Source organism: Aythya marila, assembly GCF_965140915.1.
Source record: "Aythya marila genome assembly, chromosome: 29".
In the NCBI taxonomy this organism is placed as follows: Eukaryota; Metazoa; Chordata; class Aves; order Anseriformes; family Anatidae; genus Aythya; species Aythya marila.
Genome location: NC_139070.1, coordinates 1,191,361 through 1,210,108, shown reverse-complemented (window position 1 = coordinate 1,210,108; position 18,748 = coordinate 1,191,361). Strand labels below are relative to the sequence as shown.

The 18,748-nt window shown below is 42.8% G+C and overlaps 1 protein-coding gene across 1 annotated transcript; it reads left to right on the top strand.

The window, feature by feature from the left end:
- Positions 1-12,855: 12,855 nt before the first annotated feature.
- LOC309888597 (uncharacterized protein) lies at positions 12,856-18,435 on the top strand (the record flags this gene model as incomplete). Its single annotated transcript, XM_082781013.1, has 2 exons — positions 12,856-13,050; positions 18,079-18,435. The coding sequence occupies 2 exons, from the start codon at positions 12,856-12,858 to the stop codon at positions 18,433-18,435; spliced, it is 552 nt and encodes a 183-aa protein (XP_082637139.1).
- Between the last annotated feature and the right edge of the window lie 313 nt (positions 18,436-18,748).

Sequence of the window (18,748 nt, the reverse complement as noted above, 5' to 3'; positions counted from 1 at the left end):
CGTTGATTCAGTGGGAGAGCTGGGAGGGGCACCTGAGCAGCCAACTCCTCTTTCTTTTATTTCCCGTATTTTGACACTGAGTCAAGTACCATTGTTTGGAGAACTGCAAGAAACAAAACAGAAGATTGTCCAGCTCGAAGCTACTGACAACCTAAATACGCATCTCCAAGACAAAGGGAAGAAAAATTACTGTACACAACCAGAAGAAAAACTCATTTACGGGAACTTAAGTCTGTACAATTGATACTGTCAAACATAACACACAGAGCTTCTGGCTTGTCTCAGTCTAGAAAATAACAGGGCAGGGATGTGGTGGCTAACACAGGTTGCCAACATGTAACCGTATTATTTCTGTACTGTACTGTTTCCAAATATGGTAAGAAATGTGTGATGATATACGAAAGCTTTAAGACTAAAGGATATTCCCCAAGTTAAGGCTGACCAATTTGATAATACTTCTATGTTGGTTCTAAGGCCAGGTACATCAGCTGAGAGCTGGACATGAGTTTCCATGTTGTATGTGTAAAATTTAAGACCTGTCACATTAAACAGGGCACAATCTAGTAAATCTGATTATCTAAATAAACACAAAATCCTGTTTTGCCATGGTCTGATCTGGGTATTGTGAAACTATTTCCCATAACAGCATATTGTAGCTAACAGTCCAATGCTAAGGATGGGCTTTAAATTTAAAAAGAATGATTTGCAAATATTTCTTCTAAAACATAGATTTCTTTCTCTGTAAATGAATTGCTAGAAAAGATGAAAAGTTAAACTGAAACAGTAATTAAAGAATCATACTGCTATGGCTTTGGACAGAAGTCTGGGACCTTTAATGCTAGTTTTGACTTAGTATTTATAATAGCAAGAAATACAAGCAAGCACCAGTATGTGACCAAATCATATACAGATTTTAAAGTTAAATGCAGCAACATATTGTGAAAACTTATTTTGCAGCTTCACAGCAAAGTAAATACAATGTCCCTTTATTTACAACAAAGTCAAAAGAGCTATAGCAAAGACAGAAATGCCCCCCACCATTTTGACATGACATCTGTGGACAGCAACTTAAAAGTAATGCCATCTTGGGTGGAGTAGTTCAGTTACAAGAAACTATATGCAAAGCAATTACCTTGATTGACACATGCAAACAAAGCGTATTTGGTGGTTGGAAGAACAAGGAGGACTAATGAGGACAAGAATGCTTTGCTTCCCCCAGGCAAACTGGGGAATGGTATAAAAGCACCTGCAGCCAAGCACCTCCAAACCACTTCAGTTTTCATTTTTTTCCATCTGCTGTTGAACCAAGTAAGTAATTGTCTTTGGGGGACATGGGAGGGTTAAGCTAAAAATGTTAATTCTGTTTACTTTAAAGAAATTCAGGTAGAGAGTGCTGTAAGCATCATTTCAAGATGTGGAACAGAGTAACAGGGAATAGAGTAAAATATATTTTATCTTTCTGACTTTTGGTTATAAAGCATTTACTTGGGGCACTTGTTCTCTGAATGTGTTCCTTCGCTGTCACTGTTTTGGATAAGTGAAGGCTCCCCTTTGCCACACTACCACGCTCCCACCCTTGACTTGTGCTCTCCCCACCCCGTGTCTTTCAGGCTCGTCTCCAGGCAGAAGGATGTCTTCCTACCAGCAGACCTGCAACTACAGCCGTCCCTCACCCTGTGAGGCGACCTGCCCACAGCCCTTCGCCAATGCCTGCAGCCAGCCCTGCGTCGCCTCCTGTGGGGACTCCCGAGCCATAATCTACCCCCCACCCGTGGTCATCACCTTCCCGGGCCCCATCCTCAGCTCCTGCCCTCAGGAGAGCATTGTGGGCAGCTCAGCCCCGCTGGGGCTGGGCAGTTCCTTCAGCCTTGGAAGCTCCCAGGATGTCCAGAGCCCTTCGGGGTCTGGGGTTGCCCCAGGCGGCCGGTATTCCTACAGCTCCTACACCCGCAAGACGACGTACTGCCCCTCAAAGCCCCGCTGTGATCTCCCCAGCACCAAGACCTTGTAGGGGGGAAAGCAAAACCACGGTCTCTGAGTGAGCAGCAGGGCTGCAGCAAGAGTCCTCTGGGGCTGTCTGGCACCACCACCTCCCTGAGAAGCAAGCCCAGACACTCTGTTCCCCTTTGTATTAGATCTCTGCTCATGATCCTGTTCTGCACGTAATCCCTTTTTACTTTGCTGTTGTGTAAATTTAACTTAATTCCTCTGCATTGTTCCTTGAAGTGTTGTCACGCTCTGATAAATCCTATTTGTTAGTCCCAATAAAATCCTTTCTATTGCACACTATAATGCTTTCTGCATTTATTAATTTGTTTTCTAAATTTGTATCCCACTGATGCTGAAATAAACCTGGATGACTAGTCTCTTGCATTAATTAAGGTCTGAAAAGGCCATGATATGGATCCCGAATGCTTCACACAGATGTTATACGAGTACTACATTTTTGCTGCATTTGATAGCCTGAGGATCAAAAAGAAAATCTGACAAAGACAGTGAACGCTCCTTCATCCCCCTATTTCTTTAGTATCTTGTGATATAAATGCAACCATCCCAAGAGCATGGTGAGCCTCCATACCTTGCAAAGCAGTCAGAGGTATTTCTGAAGCCCTTCCTTAGACCTCCTGGCTGGACTTACCGTCCAGCCACCATAACCGTACCATATACCCCAGTACTTCACAGAAGGACATGGGGAAGGAAAAGCAATGAGGGTCAGGCACAGCAGCTAAAAAATCAGGGGCAAGAGAAGCCTGGAATCCAGGTGCACATTTCAGGGTTTGGTCTACAGGGAAAGGCTCTATTCAGTCCTTGTCACAACAAGCTCTTTGGGGCTTATCTTCCTCCCTGAACAGAGAAAAAAATGCATCCTGAGACAGAAAGCCTGATGAGGATTACTGACTTCCTCTCCCATCAACATTTCTGAGGGCCTGACTTGTGCAGTCTTGAAAATGCTTAGCTTTCTGCAAGCTAGAGTATGTGAACTTGCAGCAGAGTTGGGCTTAGCCACATCACAGCCGTGCTTACTGACCATGACAAAATTGCATGCTGCAGCTATTTTTTTTTTTTTTTTTTAAAGGAGTCAGCCTGCAATATGACGTTGGAGACCCAAGGCACCAATGCGCAGCCACAGTGCAGCATGCAGATCATGGACACAGTGGTAGAAACATCTCCCCGTTGCTGCTGATGAAAGAAACAAAAGTTCTTCAGACCTGCTGTTCCCTATACCTGCTGCCCCAGGGATGATGTTCCCTGGGATGATGATCCATCTCCTAAAAGTCCTGGAACATGTACCCAAACTCAGCCAGGACATGCAATACCATGATGGGTGCCAGACCATAGCCAAGTGGGACATATGTCTGTCTGTCTTTTGGACGCCAGCCATGGAGTGCATCCCTCTGGAAATACCTGGAGCCTGGTCTCACTGGGACATCACCCTGCACAAAGCCAGCTGCAGGGCAGGTGAAGGTGTGGTGAAGCCCAGCTAGAGACTACGTGGTCAGGAATGCAACTCTTACGTTAAAAGACAGCATTTTCACTACTCACCTGTGGACTAGGTGGTTGTTACAGGAAGGGTAATTGAGACATCAGGGTAAAGTGTCTTAGCATCACTTGCTGATTCAGAGGAAGAGGTGGTAGGAAAATACAGGTGTGCCTATTCCCAACAGTGTTACAGTTAACATTTGGGTGGTTTTTACCTTCAGCAGCAGGGTCCTCCCCTGCTAAGCTAGAGAAAAAGACAGAGAGCCTGTCTCCATACAATAGAAAATAAACACGGAAGGAAAAATGGTGAGTGATGTAATTTTGCAGAAGGGTCACAAAGGTCAAGGAGAAGCTACAGATGCAGCTGAGCATTGCCTGCACTGGGCCTCACTCATGAGTTATGAGCTGTCACCATTAAGCCCACAATGATCACAGGAGAGAAAAAAAATTATTCACGATGAAGCCAGGGAAGAAGAAGAAAAAAAAAGCAAACCAGACCAAAAATCCCAACAATCTGCACCACCATTGACAGTTTCTTGCCTCATGTTGTCTGATTCATAGTGTTTGGGGTTTTATGTTTGTTTGTTTCTTCTTTGCTGTTTAGTTTTCTATGGTACCCTTCAAAAATGTTGATGAAATTCAGTGAAAGAGATGAAGTCAGTGGGATTAAGAAAAATGATTAAGAAAAGTAAGAACAGAACTTTGGGCATTTGTGCAGGGTTATCTGTTTTGTGTTTTGTTTTGTTTTTCTTTCCATCAGTCCCCAAAAACACAGCTGAGGAGAGGGCAAGGGGCAGGACCACAGCCACTGCCTCCTTGCTTAAATTCAGAGCGGCTGAATGGCTCTGGTACTTTGAAGTTGTAAATAGTATTTCCTGCTATGCAATGCTTAGTCATCTTTCCATGAAACCTCTGAAGAAATAGTGCTTAGCTGCATATTTTGATACAGTTTTCCTCGTTTCCGTCTGTGTCAACTAAAGATCTGTGAGTGGAGCTGTTACAGGTCTATGGTATGGATCAGATATCTCATCTCTGGTGTCTCTGAAATTTGCATTTTCCCTTGAGACCCTAATTGGTTATAAACCACCTATGGCCACCTGAGATCCCTGAACTGTCTTCCATTCTTGTAAACAGAGTATAGACATGTTTTTATTTTACTTAAAAGTCTGATGATATTACACTTTAAGATGGCCACCTAGAAATTCCTGAAATTGGTGTGAGTTGTCAGTTAGCTGGTGAAGTCTTCCAAGGACAGTGACAACCTTACACCAAAGCAGAACATGCAAAAACTAAGGTTGCCTCCAAAAAAAAACTTTCATAAAGCTTTCATGTTTATGCATTATGAAGCTGTTTAAAGGTTATGCATTAAAGATTAACCCATGGAAAAAAATAAGAGCAGTGGGGTACCCTAAGCAATCCTCTGCCATCAAAGAAGTCCCCACCTAATAATTTATAAATGAGTTTTCACACTGTTTCATGGAAAAGCTTCCCTGGAGATAGACTCATATCAAACTCTTAGAAGAATCAGGATGTTAGCAGAATAATTGTCAACTGCATAAAGCTGCTCTTCTGACTGCATTTCAATACCTGGGAAACTGTTGAATAAATTCAGTCTTAACCAAATTAGAAGAGACTGTATAACAAAAGGAGTGCCCAGAAAAGTGTTGACAAGTAAGCACTGTTTTCCACTTTCTCAAAGTCCTCATGAGTATGAAAAAGCAGTGTTCAGGATAACATGTTGCTTTACCAACTGATATTTGTTGCATATGCAGCTCATCTAGATGATGCAAATTTTTTTTTCTGACTTATCATAATTACTATGGTGTTCCCTGCTTCATCATGTTATTACACAATGCTACACCTTGTGTTTCGGTTCCTTTCAAAACTTCAATGACCAGATCCTTCCTAGTATCAATCCACTCCCTTAGTTGTTTGTGGGTGGGAATGAATCAAGATTCTTTTTTATGATTTTCTAGTTTTTACTTACTTCTCCATCCCAAGTAGTATTAGGCACCTGGTTGCATGGTCCGTGATGTCATGACAGTGTCTAGTGGAATATACTGCTGTAATTCATTATTTGCTTATAGTCTGGTTGCAGGCACTTTAAGTCTTGCCCTGGAGAGTCATGTTAGAGGGTAGTGCAAGTAAAAATAGATGGAATTTTCCTTCTCCAAATGTGTCCCCTGTAGTGGATAGATTACAGGGAAATTCAAGGGCTAAAGCAGTTAATGGTTTCTCAAAATCACTGAAATCCTTTTTAAAGACATCTTCTAGAATTACCATTAATTTTCTTACTCCATTTGAGACATCATGAACAAATTTTGATCATCCCCACGTTCCCTAAATGGGCTCTGCACTGTTGGCTTCCAAAATCAAGGCTGTCTGTGGCCAAGAATACAGATATTGCCCTGTTCTAAAAGTATTGAGTCTTGGAGTGAAAACCTCAGATTGATACTGAGTGGCTCAAATGGGGACATGAAGAAGGCAAAATAAACAGAGTTGCACCTTGGAGTTTCAAAGATAATACTTACAGTCCGTGCCCAGCTCTAAGTGGATTTTAAAATAAGTAAATAAATAAAAAGATAAAATACCATACATGCATCAGCAAATTTTATCATAACTGAGCTACCATTCATTACCACAGAGGGCTAAAGACTGGGATTCATTTCATAGAGGCTGAAATCTGGTGAATCTGAATGAGATCAAGAAGTTTAGGGTAGGATGACATAGTAAGGTGTGAGGGGAAGATGGGAATTGCCTAATAGCTGCAAACAGTGAGCAAAATGATTATACACTGTGAGGTGTTACATGTAATCGCTTCTGTTTTGAATCTAATCAAACCTCATGCGCAAAAGGTGCCTCAGATCCTCCAGGCTATCTGAGAAACAGTATATAAGCCCGCACTGCTCATCTCTCTGCCAACAGCTTCTCCTGACTTCTCCTCTAGGACTCAAGTAAGTTTTTAATTCTCTGTGCCTTTTTGATATGCTCTTTTAATGATAATTCTAATTGAATCCTACCTGGATGTCTGCTGTTGCAGTGACAGGGCCAGCAGGTCACGGATCCTGCTGAAGACCTGGGGTTGGCATTACCCAGTTTCTTGAGGGATTCCCACAGACCTGGTTAAGTCTGAGCTTTGAGCATTTTGAGACTTTAGTTCCTAAAGCTAGTGTAGAGGCTAGCTGCAGCCCAGTCTTGGATTTAGTAGAAAGTTAAACTCATTTCTGAAGCCCTGTGTGAGAGGGTGCTCTAAAATTTTTATTGCTGTCATGCCTACTGTTTTCAAATTTGTTTAAATAAAAAATGACTAGTTCTAATTAAACCTAGGTCCTGTCTTTGAGAAGTCCTGCATTGAACTGGTGTAGAAAGTCTACTTCCCTTGCTGTACAAACAACAATTTTAATCTTTAGGACTAGAGACCTTTAAACTTTTGATAAAAGTGCCAACTGCTGCAATTGGGTAGCTGTAACCAGGGGTGCAGAAAATCCTGTCCTGCAGGTCAGCTACTGAAGAAAGGGTGCTGGGTGAGATGGCTACTGGTCTCCTGAAGTACAGATAGATCTGTGCTCCTTTATAAGAGAAAGAAACACAGCTGAACCTGGCACTGCTTAGATGTAGCGCTTATGGATTTGTTCTGATGCACCATGTATAGACATGGCAAAAATATAGGTTGTTTGATGTACTCAGGGTGGTTAGAAAGAGATAAGAGTTTGGCAAGTAGAGAGGATAAATATAATTCAAGCAGTGTGACTAAAAGATGGGAAAAAGAGCCTGGAACTAAACCCTTATCTCTGCTCAAGACGCTACTCAACCATATAACATCTTCATCAAATACACCTGAGCACACACAAATCTCTGTCCAGCTAGCCACTTATTTTACATGTATTTCTCTGTCTTCCTGTGTTTCAGATCCACTTCCATTGCAGAACCATGTCTTCCTACAGACAGCTGTGCAACTACCAGAGCTTCAGTCCATGTGAGGTGGCCTGCCCACAGCCCCTCGCCAGTGCCTGGAACGAGCCATGCATCACATCATGTGGTGACTCCAGGGCGGTGGTCTACCCACCCCCTGTTGTCATCACTTTTCCTGGGCCAATTCTCAGCTCCTGTCCTCAGGAAAGCATAGTGGGATCCTCAGCACCAGCTGGCATTTGGAACTCACTTGGCTATGGGGAATCTTATGGCTACAGAGGCTCTCAGGTTTATGGGGGATCACAGGGGAGCAAATTTGCATACCCTTATTGCTCTCAGAGATTAAGTGGCTACCACTTTAGGAAGAGTGAGCCCTGCCAAACCCAGCAAGAATATACTTGCACCAAGAGCAGTCAGGATAGTGAATGCAAGATCCAAACTCAAGCATAGGATGAGCAAGAGAAGTTTCTAAGATGCTGTCTTAAAAAGGCTGAATCTTGTTAAAATTTTATATTTGTGCTCATATCTGCTTCTGCACTTCTTCCTCCTTCATTATAAGCATGCTTTTCTATTCTTCTTGTGGTCCAGATTTTCAAATGCATTAGCATTGCTTCTACATTCACTCCTATATTTTACACCAAGCATAATGGAAGAGCTGTGATGCTATGACCTGATGCTGCCTGATGTCCATCAAGGACTATGTTAAGGGATGAAAACTGGACCAGTCCATCACACTTACAGCTACAGAAGAAGAAAAGAACACTGTGCTTGAAATGAAGTTTCCTGAACAAGAAGCCTCAGTTGTTAAAGCCTCAGATTCTCCAGTTTCTGTGTAAACATGTTGTTTCTATTGTAAACCCTCCGGCTTTATCTCCTATTAAAAAGTCATGCTGCATTATAATATTAGCATTCTAGTTTTCTCTTCTATGTGTTTTATAACACAACATGGTTGAAAGAATCTCCTGAACAAAACATTGGTGCTTCCTTTCTAGTTAAGTCCCATAGCAGGAGGGAAACAGAGACCCTAAATAATCAGTAGCATCATTCTGGTCTTCTTCTCAACAATGAGTTTTCCCATACTGTTGTTTGCTTTATCCCTTGCACTTCTAGAAAACTACCAGAGGCAGAAAGCAATACAGGGAATGGAAAAGAGATGTATCACAATTTTCATGCCCAGACACAGCATAACAAAAGAGCATAGGACATTTACTGTAATACAGGAGCTAGCTAAGCACACCTGGCACAATGTGCAGCAGAGGTGCAGATTTGATCTTCCAGTACACTTTTGTTAGGACAGTGAACTAAAAGAGCCCAGATCTTGAAATCAAGCAGGGTTACTATACACTGCTCTGCTAAAGAGATTTAATGTGATAGCAAGCTACATCTGAGAGGTTGCTTAGCTAAACACACTATTTAGTGCTTCCACCTGGTCCCTGAGCACTGTTGGGTCACTGCTGCCTACTTTCTGAGAACTTCCTGCACCTGCTTCACTTTAATGTAGCCTTTTCTTGGTCATCTAAGCTATCCTCAGAAATGTGAGTTTGTTGACCTTCCTCAGATTCCAACTTATGCTCCTTATTTCTTAGGTTTCCAGTAGGATACTCCTTTTCTCTGTACAATAACAAGAAGCTAAGGTACTAAAATATATCTGCTATTGGTTAATTGCAATCCCAGCTGGGGTACTTCTATGCTCTCAGAATTCTGACTATGAACATACAGAACAGGGAAGAGGATTCAAGTTTCTTGTATCTCAGACTTGGGTTTCATTGTTAAATAACTTCTTGTCTCTGGGAACGTGCTGTGCCCCATGCAATATTCCCTTTTCACTTCTCTATGTCACATAGAACTATAATAAGCTAATATTAATTTTTTATTACTCTGTTATATGTAATTAGAATAGTTCTGGATTAAACAAAAAACAAACAAACAAACAAACAAAAAAAGAAACATAGAAATGCACAGGAAGTACGGTTGAACTATACTGGCTATTTAGAACTTCACAATAGTCCTGAAAATTTTAACTAAGGGCTGGGCAGTTTCTCACACCTGGCTCCTTGTAAAGATTAAATCACATACGCAGGCAAGCCTAGCATGTTGTAAGCAGAGTTTCCTGATGAATGAATCCATAGGCATTAAATAAACACTAGGTCTGTGAGAGCATAATATTAATCTCACTGATCTCCAAGATAAGGGGATGGTTTGGTTCAATTGGTTTGCAGAGGCTGCAGTATCCCAAAACAGAAAGCAAACATATATAGTATTTGGATGCAATCACAAGTGTTTATTGGAAGCAAGAACTATACAGGTTAAGCAAAATAAAGGAAAGTGTACAAGATGGACCTCAGTGTTTGACAAACAGGACAACTTGGTAATCTACATTGAATGCGTTCAGTACGGTGCTCTTCCTTGCAGCTCAAGTTTCAGATGGGAAGGGCAAATCACAGTGCAAGGTCACATCTGTGAATCTTTCATATATTAAACATCTGGTTATAAAAAAAAAAAAAAAAAAAAAAAAAAAAAAAAGACTAAAGAAATAATGCAAGTCTCCCCAAAATTAAAAACATATACAAATTGGTTTCAATGATAATAGTGTTTTATTGCTCTAACAGTGAGGAACATGTTTTGCTTAGTCAAGATTCAGATTTCTAAGAATAGAAAAGAAGCATTTTCACAGCAGCAACATCAAAAGAAAAAGATCGTAAGAAAGCCATGGGTAGGGTGCTAAGCAGCACCCACAGGTTGCAGAGGATTAGCTGGAGTCGTGGGTGACCAGGGCCTGGGGGAGCTCCTCAGCTCAGATGCACAGCCACGTCTTGTTGTTGGGTCCCCGCTGTTTCTCCAGCCATCCACACGCTGCAGTGCTCAGCAGGGCCTGCAGGGCCTGCAGGGCCTGTAGGGATACCTTCTGGACTGCTGGGAGAAGGAGGAAGAGGAGGAGGAGGAGAAGCCCCCATAGGAGAGGGAGCCCTGCAGAGCCCTGGGCTGTTCCAGCCCCAGCCCCAGTGGGGCTGAGCTGCCCACAAAGCTCTCCTGTGGGCAGGAGCTGAGGATGGGGCCAGGGAAGGTGATGACCACGGGTGGGGGGTAGACCACGGCGCGGGAGTCCCCGCAGGAGGTGACACAGGGCTGGCTGCAGGCGTCAGCGTAGGGCTGCGGGCAGGTCACCTCGCAGGGGGGGAAGCAGCGGGAGCTGAGCTGCTGGCTGAGGTAGGACATCCTTCGGGTAGTGAGGTGAACCTGCAAGGTGATAGGAGCCTGAGTCAGCCCGGAGCCACCGCGGGGACCTCCTAAGGAGCCCCGCCAGGCTCTGTGCACCTCGTGCTGCTAAGGTTGCCGACTACCTGGAGATTTCCCATCACCAAGTTTTGCAGCAAAACCAACTACATCTACTAAAGCCAGTGAGAGGAAAAAGTTTTCAAGGGAAGAGAGGCATAAGGATGTCAAGAGAAAGAGAGAGTATTTGACAAAGATTCAGTTAAACATTTTCTAGTGTGATGCTCTAAGTCAGAAATGTCATACTTACTCAAAGCACCAAAGAGGAGAAGTCAAGAGCAGCTGTCTGATGTGAGCTGTCTGTGCTGTGTGCCCTTTTTATACCGTTTCCTGAGCTTCCCACTGAGTCTCTTACACCTCGTGAACAAAATCTTAATTAGTGCACAAACACACAGATTACACATCACTCCTCATTCACGCTAATGGTTTCCTCACTGTTAAGAAATATTACTCAGCCCATGGTTTCCTCAGCGTTCTTCCTTCTAAGAAGTCATCTGTTAGACTTCCCTTGATTTGCAATATTTCTCTTTGATTGTTTTATCTTAGAGCTATTGAAGTTTCTGTATCAGAAGCTGTTTTCATACACTGTATTCATTATTGTGCTTTAACTCCAGATATCTTGTTACTTTCCTGGGGACTGTTATTATTTTTTCCCTGGAAGTGTAAAGGGACATGGAAAGCTTTAATCCCTTTCTTTTCCTGATGCAGGTCAGTGATGATCCATTGAATCACTGAGGACACTGAAAACTTCCAAGTGATTTGCGGCATTGCAACAGTCTCCTGTAAGATTTAAGATTTCTGTGCTCAGCACAAACCGATGGACACACTTGTTCCCCTCTTGGTAATGGAGCCAGGTGGTTGCAATGCAGCTGTGACACACCACAATACAACATTGCTTACCCCAAAGTAGAGTACCAGTTCTGAGAGCAGGAGTGCTGTCAGCTCTCCTGATGTTTTTTTTTTTTTTTTTTTCTCTTAAGAAAAACCAAATTGAGGTCACATGAGATTGTGCTAATCTGATTGTCTTGCTCTTTTTGACATCCAAGCCAAAAAAAAAAAAAAAAAAAAAAAAAAAAAAAAAAGCTAATAACATAATAACAAAAAAGCACTATTTTAACAGTTACTGGAGGTTTTTGTTCACATCTGACACAGGCTCACAGTATTGCTGCAGCCAGAAGGACGTGCTAGCCAGGTCTGTGGTCCAAAGGTTTCAGAGGGGCACAGGAGGGAATGTGTAGCATTCAGGGGCAAAATAAATCACAGCAGATCTGCAAGAATTAGTTAAACAAATCAACTCTATGCTTTAGTGTGTTGTATCAGACCTGCAGGGAATAGCCGGAATGAGAAACAAGGCAGGTAGAATCAATCTACCATCTTTAGTCTAGGTATAAGCCCTACCATGCTTCACCTCAGCATCAGCAAGGATTTAAGAGAAGACATTTAGCCCATGGAGCATTGCACTACTTGTGATACTGATGAGTGTGTGAAAAATACTGGCTTAGTGGAGCAATCGCATAAGTAAGTTTTCCAGCATATTTGGAATGCCAGAAAAATCAGCAAAGCGTTTCAGGAAGTGAAGGTGTTTCAAAGTTTAAAGAAGAAACAAGAGGGTGTAGGAAGAAACTGATAATTGACCAGACAAAGGGTGAATCAAGCAATCATAGGAGCCTGGGGAGTGCCAAGCTCTGTTGTGTTTTGCAACAAAATAAACATGAAACACACAGGATGTCTCAACCCCCCCAGGCAAACCGGTGGATGGTATATAAGGGCTCCTGGCTCAGCAGCCCTCAGACCACAGCTCTCCACTTCTCCTCCTTGTTGATCTGAGTAAGTCTGATCCCTTAACCCTCCTTTATCTACTTAGGGACAGTGGGTTTGGGATGTTCTTAACCGACTCCTGAGCTGCAGCACTGTCAGTCCCTAGCTTTGTGTGAAAACCTTTTCCTGGGTATTCTCATGGCCAAACTGGGCAGTTGCAGTGTGGGCTGTAGGGGCTCAGGAATGAATGGGGTCAGCCTGCATGCTTTTTGCTTTGAGCTCAGGGATTTGCTGCACCTTGCCACAAGTTCCCAGCCACCTTGGCAGCATAAGGTGCACAGAACCTGGTGGAGCTCCTTAGGAGGTCCCCGCGGTGGCTCCGGGCTGACTCAGGCTCCTATCACCTTGCAGGTTCACCTCACTACCCGAAGGATGTCCTACCTCAGCCAGCAGCTCAGCTCCCGCTGCTTCCCCCCCTGCGAGGTGACCTGCCCGCAGCCCTACGCTGACGCCTGCAGCCAGCCCTGTGTCACCTCCTGCGGGGACTCCCGCGCCGTGGTCTACCCCCCACCCGTGGTCATCACCTTCCCTGGCCCCATCCTCAGCTCCTGCCCACAGGAGAGCTTTGTGGGCAGCTCAGCCCCACTGGGGCTGGGGCTGGAACAGCCCAGGGCTCTGCAGGGCTCCCTCTCCTATGGGGGCTTCTCCTCCTCCTCCTCTTCCTCCTTCTCCCAGCAGTCCAGAAGGTATCCCTACAGGCCCTGCAGGCCCTGCAGGCCCTGCTGAGCACTGCAGCGTGTGGATGGCTGGAGAAACAGCGGGGACCCAACAACAAGACGTGGCTGTGCATCTGAGCTGAGGAGCTCCCCCAGGCCCTGGTCACCCACGACTCCAGCTAATCCTCTGCAACCTGTGGGTGCTGCTCAGCACCCATGGGAATCGCTCTTCTGATTGCTTTTCTTATCTTTTTGCTTTTGAAGTTGCTGCTGTGAACATGCACTGTTTTCTCAAACTGTGTCTTTTCTATCCTCACTGGCCAGAGGCAGAGCGATAGGGGTTAGAAACTGAGCAATTTGTTATTTAGCCTGTCTGAGAACACACATACTGATTTTCTGGTTTTGTGTTTAACCTGGAAGATGTAACATAACTCCTGTTTGGAAAGTTACTTTGCTCTCCAGGTAGGTTTTATCATCAGCAAAACCTTTTTGTATATTCCAGAGCAGAACTTGGCTGAAAAAATTAGCTCTGTCACAGGAAAGAAAAAGTACCTTGTTTGAAATGCTCGGTGCTTGCTGATGAAGTGTTTATAATCTTGTTTGAGAAACTGGAAGCTTTCTTTCACATTTTGTGGTTTGTTATTGTAAATGCCATTTCTTGTTCCAAATAAAAAATCATACTGCATCCTACCACTGGCATTTTGCTTTCATTTTTCTTCCCATGTTCTTCACACCTCTCACCCTTATATCCATCCCTTATATAAACAGTGATTAGAAACCCTCATACAAACACAGGGCCAGCATAAGTCATGTGCAATGCATAATTTCTCCCCTTCCCAGCCACTGGAACCAGAATTATCATGTTACAATAGTGAATGTCATCACAGAATTCCCTTTTTGCTGGGAAGTACATATGCCTCATGACTCAGCCAAAAAATATAGATGCTGAGTGTGGTTATTTGGGTTAGAATATATCAACATTTAACATAGGTCTATTTTTATATTCAGATACATATTGTCACTTTACTATTGTCCTCACTTTGTATCATGACCATCACTGTGCACAAGGTGCTGGCTGAATCTTACTCACTGTATGTTTTGCAGAAATGCCAAGATTATCGTGTCATAGGACATAAGGGAATATAGCCTAGAAGGACTTTAATAACAGACTGTGTTAAGGTGACGTCTGTGCCTCATTAGGTTATTAGGGTTTTATTCTACTTATATCAGACAAAATAATCTGTTGTTACACAGTTAAATCAACAGAACTATACAAGCACTTCTGATAATTAAGGATGATTTAAAAGTCCCAGACTTGCATCATTAATTCTGATCTGGAAAGGGCACTGCAATTTTCACGACAAGTTGAGGGTATGCCAGTACTTCAGCCCAGAATTGTGAATTCTCCTCCTCCTCTGGCAGTTCCTGAAGTAACTCAGGTTTACTCCACTCGAGTCACGCTCTCCATGAAGCCACAAGAGTGCAGTGCTGAGTCCTCTTATCCCTATAAATGTTTATCTTGTGGTCCAGGCTAGGCTTTGTGGCCATCCCAGCCACAGCTTAATGTGGCCACAAAAACAGTCATGATTTTGGGCTTGAGTTATAGTAATGCCAAGGCATAAGAATTATTTGTAAAGCACTTACAAATATTTGTGCTTAAGCAGAAAGTGCTGCTCAACCCCTCCTCCTTAGCAAATGCTCCTTTTCTTTTGCATTTCCCGTCTCTCTTTCAGGTGGCTCATCCAAGTGTGCTGTTATGTGACTCCTCCTAGGGTGTAGTAGACATGCCCTTGCAACCTGGGTGTGCTGTATTACCAGATGAGACAAATTCCACCCACACTGTATGAGATGTGCTCTCGGGTGGATGATTCCATAACTATCCACCATGGGCTTGGAAGAATCATACAGAGATATCTGGGCATCATGAGCAAAGTTAAGAATTCAATTAGAAACTGCAATGAAAGGTGTCTGTTTGTTATTCTTGTGGTGGCACTTCATGACAGCCAGGAAGAATTTTCAGTTGCTCTTGTAGTTCAATAATCCAAAGTCAATGCATGGAAGTTTTTGCAGATACATCTCAAAGTCTTTTTTGATGTGTTACAATAATATATATTTATATATTTGATATAGAAAAAATGTTATGCTAATTTAGTAAATGTGCTTGCTGATAGTTCACATCAAATAGATGTAAGTGTTCCGCAGGGGTATTGTCATTTGACAACCTGTGTAGATGTATTCCATGTGTCGTGCTAACTTTGCTTTTCAAAGAGCTATTTGTCTCTGAATATTTTTCTGTAATGTATTTGCACCGGCCAAAATCACAGAATGGTTCAGGTCAGTGAAACACCCAAAACTTCCATTATATTGGAAAAAGCATAACGACAGGAATCCAGACCCTGATTTGTGGGTCCATACAATTATAAAATTAAAGCATATGGATGTCACCCTAAATATCATGAATCAAGAGAAGTACTTTGGGGTGTCAGTAGCATTGATAGATCCTTTCATTGCTTTCTCTGCCCTTTCAGGAGAGCAGGATGGATTGGAGAGGGATGCATCTCTAAGAACAATGTGATTCATTTGCAGGTAGCACCATCCCTGTCATCACCCATTTCCAGACAAAGTGAAACCAGGTGTGGTTCAGGCAGGAAGAGAAGACCGTGTGGCTTGTTTGCCGAAAACACGTTCCCTCCTTCCTTGTTTTTTTTTTTTTTTTTTTTTTTTTTTTTAATCTGAGTCTTTCACTATCAGTAGCATGAAGGGCGTCTCCATAGGCAGTGCTGGGAAACACTGAGAGAAATCCCAAGGCGTCCTTGGGACAGAGGTTTCCCCAGCCTTCCTGCAAGTTTCACCTGCACGGCGTTACACTACTGTATTGCAAACGGTTACCAAGTGCAGGTGGGCAAACTGGAACACAAATTGCATTTTGGGACAGGAGTCTGAAAGTTATTCAAACTCAGTCATTAAACCTTCAATTCCCCAGAAGGAGAAAAGAGGCAAAGAATACACCTTCTTGAGGATAAAAATAAGCTATTGTAAATTATATCAATGTGAACACACGAAATGCATAGATTCTATCGAAAATAATTTTACTAGTAAAAAACTGAAGAACTGAAGACAGGGTGCTAGAGCAGAGGAACATATCTGCTGAAATAAGCACCAGTCTTCTGCATCAGCTGAAACTGGACTTGAGATTTCAGCCCAAGGTTTTCCTAGGGTGATGCACAGTTTCACGTGGTCTTGGAAGGTGCGGATAGAGTTTAATGTGTCTTATATCAGTCATGGGAAATAATATGCATGAGTATGATGGAATAAATTGCACAATGCCCCCTTATTGGAAGATGATTTGGAAAAGTGGTGTGGTATTCCGGCTATGTCACCATATTCTGTTTATTGTTAAACTTCTGAGCAATCTTTGCTCTATGAGGCATTCAGAGAAATAGAGGGGAAATAAAACAATTAAAAGAAGACAGATTCATTGTGGAATGAGGAAAAAAAAATACCTGAAAGGAATTTAGCACTTGAAGGTTAGTGAGGAAAGGCTTCATACAGCTTTGTCTGTCAGAGTAATAATGACAAGAACATGATACTAATCACTGTCGCTGAGCAAAATAATTGCATTATCTGGGGCAGTTACAGGTGGAGTGAATTTTTGTTTGATAATGCATTAGGACATCATACATGAAGAATGTCTCACATCCTCCCGATTGCCTAAGAAAAGACATAAAAGCGCTCATAGTGTTGGGCTGCTCTAACCATTTCTCTTTACCTGCTCTTTGCTGTGGAGGGGTAAGTCTGAGCCTTTTTCCTTACAGCTATTTTGATATTGCTGTAGCAATATAGAACTTTGACACAAAACTATGACTTAAGAAATGTTTAAAATGTTTAAAGCTTTCTTTCAGCATGAGTTGTTTCCTACTTATTTAGTGGCAGGCTGTAAAAAAACAGGAAAAGAATTTTCAGAGCAGCTGATAGTTTAGGATATGCAAATTTATGTATAGTGAGATGTGCTGAATTCCTGTGCCCTTCAGCCTGACCATTCTTCCTTCAGGAATCTGCCTTATTTTGGATACATTGACTTGCAATGGTGACTACCAAAAAAAAAGTTAACTCCGGCTCTGAAACTGAGCAAGGAAGCCACCATTAGCTATGTTTTTTTTTCTTGTTCCTTGTAATTATTTCTGAATTAATTTGAAGCCTGTCAGGCATCACATGATGTAGTTGTTACAGTAGGACATTGTTCCTACTCTATTTCCAGCTTTTCATATTATGGGTTTTAGTAGGGCAGGGTGGAGATCCAGAGGAGCTGCAAGGTGATTGCAGGGAATCTTGATGCAAGCTGTAGCATCTGCAGGGCTCTGGAATAACACTATCACTGACAATCAGGCTTGCCCAAATTTTAACTTGGTCTCTCCTGTTACCTCATCAAATGTCTCTGGGCAATGCATTCACTCCTCAGCCTCAGTTACCTCTTCCTTAAAGCTGGGAAAACAATGACTTGCCTCATGCAGATACTGCAATGATTACAGGTGATGCAGGGGATGCTACTACATAAGTGCTAGCTGGTATTGCTGTTCTTTTCTGCAGATACTTGTAAAAAAATAGTCAAGTGTCACAGAATTCAGGTACAAAAAGGAATGGCAGAAAAGAGAAATAGTAGATAGTGGGATAGCTCAAGCAAAAATACACAATTTCGTTGCTCATTAATGATATTTTTAGGTACCAAATTAGGACCCAGGAGGAACAGAGATTGTTTTGGGAAAGGAAGAGGGCATAAAAAGAAGATGAGAAAAGGGACAGCTGAAATCTCCATGTTCCACCTCTTCTCCCTGTCTTTCATTCTTTCTCTTCCTAGCCTAATCTCCATTATTTTGGTTCTTGATCTTTCAGTCTCAAGTTGCCACGGTGTTGTGTGTTTCAGATCTGTCTCCATTTTCAGAAGATGTCTTTCTACAGACAGATCAGCTCCCGCTGCCTTGCACCCTGCGAGGTGACCTGCCCGCAGCCAATGGTGAATGCCTGTAGCCAGCCCTGTGTTACATCCTGTGGTGATTCGAGAGCTGTGATCTACCCACCACCTGTTGTCATGACCTTCCCAGGACCCATCCTCAGCTCCTGCCCTCAGGAGAGCATTGTGGGCAGCTCAGCACCAGCTGGCTTTGGGAGCTCATTTGGATACACGAGCTCTCAGGGTCTCAGGGGCTTCTATGACTCTGGAAGCCTGTACACTTATGGGAAGTCATATTCTTCCTATGGGTCCAGTGGCTATGGCGCTGGGAGGTGCAGACCATGTTAAATGGGCAGTGAATAAAATAAAAGGAGCAATCACTCAGCACAGAGGAAGATGCATCTCCACAAACTCTGTTACTGGCATGGCTTTTCTGGGGCATGAGCACCATCTCTGAACACCAGAATTACATGTATTTATCAGGCTAATGATTTAATTCAGTTCTCTGACTATTCTTATCAGTGGCTCCATATAATAATGTCCTAGGTGTATCACCAATCTTTGGCTTTTTAAAAGTTGGACAGCACTGTGTAAATCTTCCTCTGCTATGAAAAAGAAAGAGTAATGTATGTGGAATGCACAGCCTGGGAACAATTCTCTG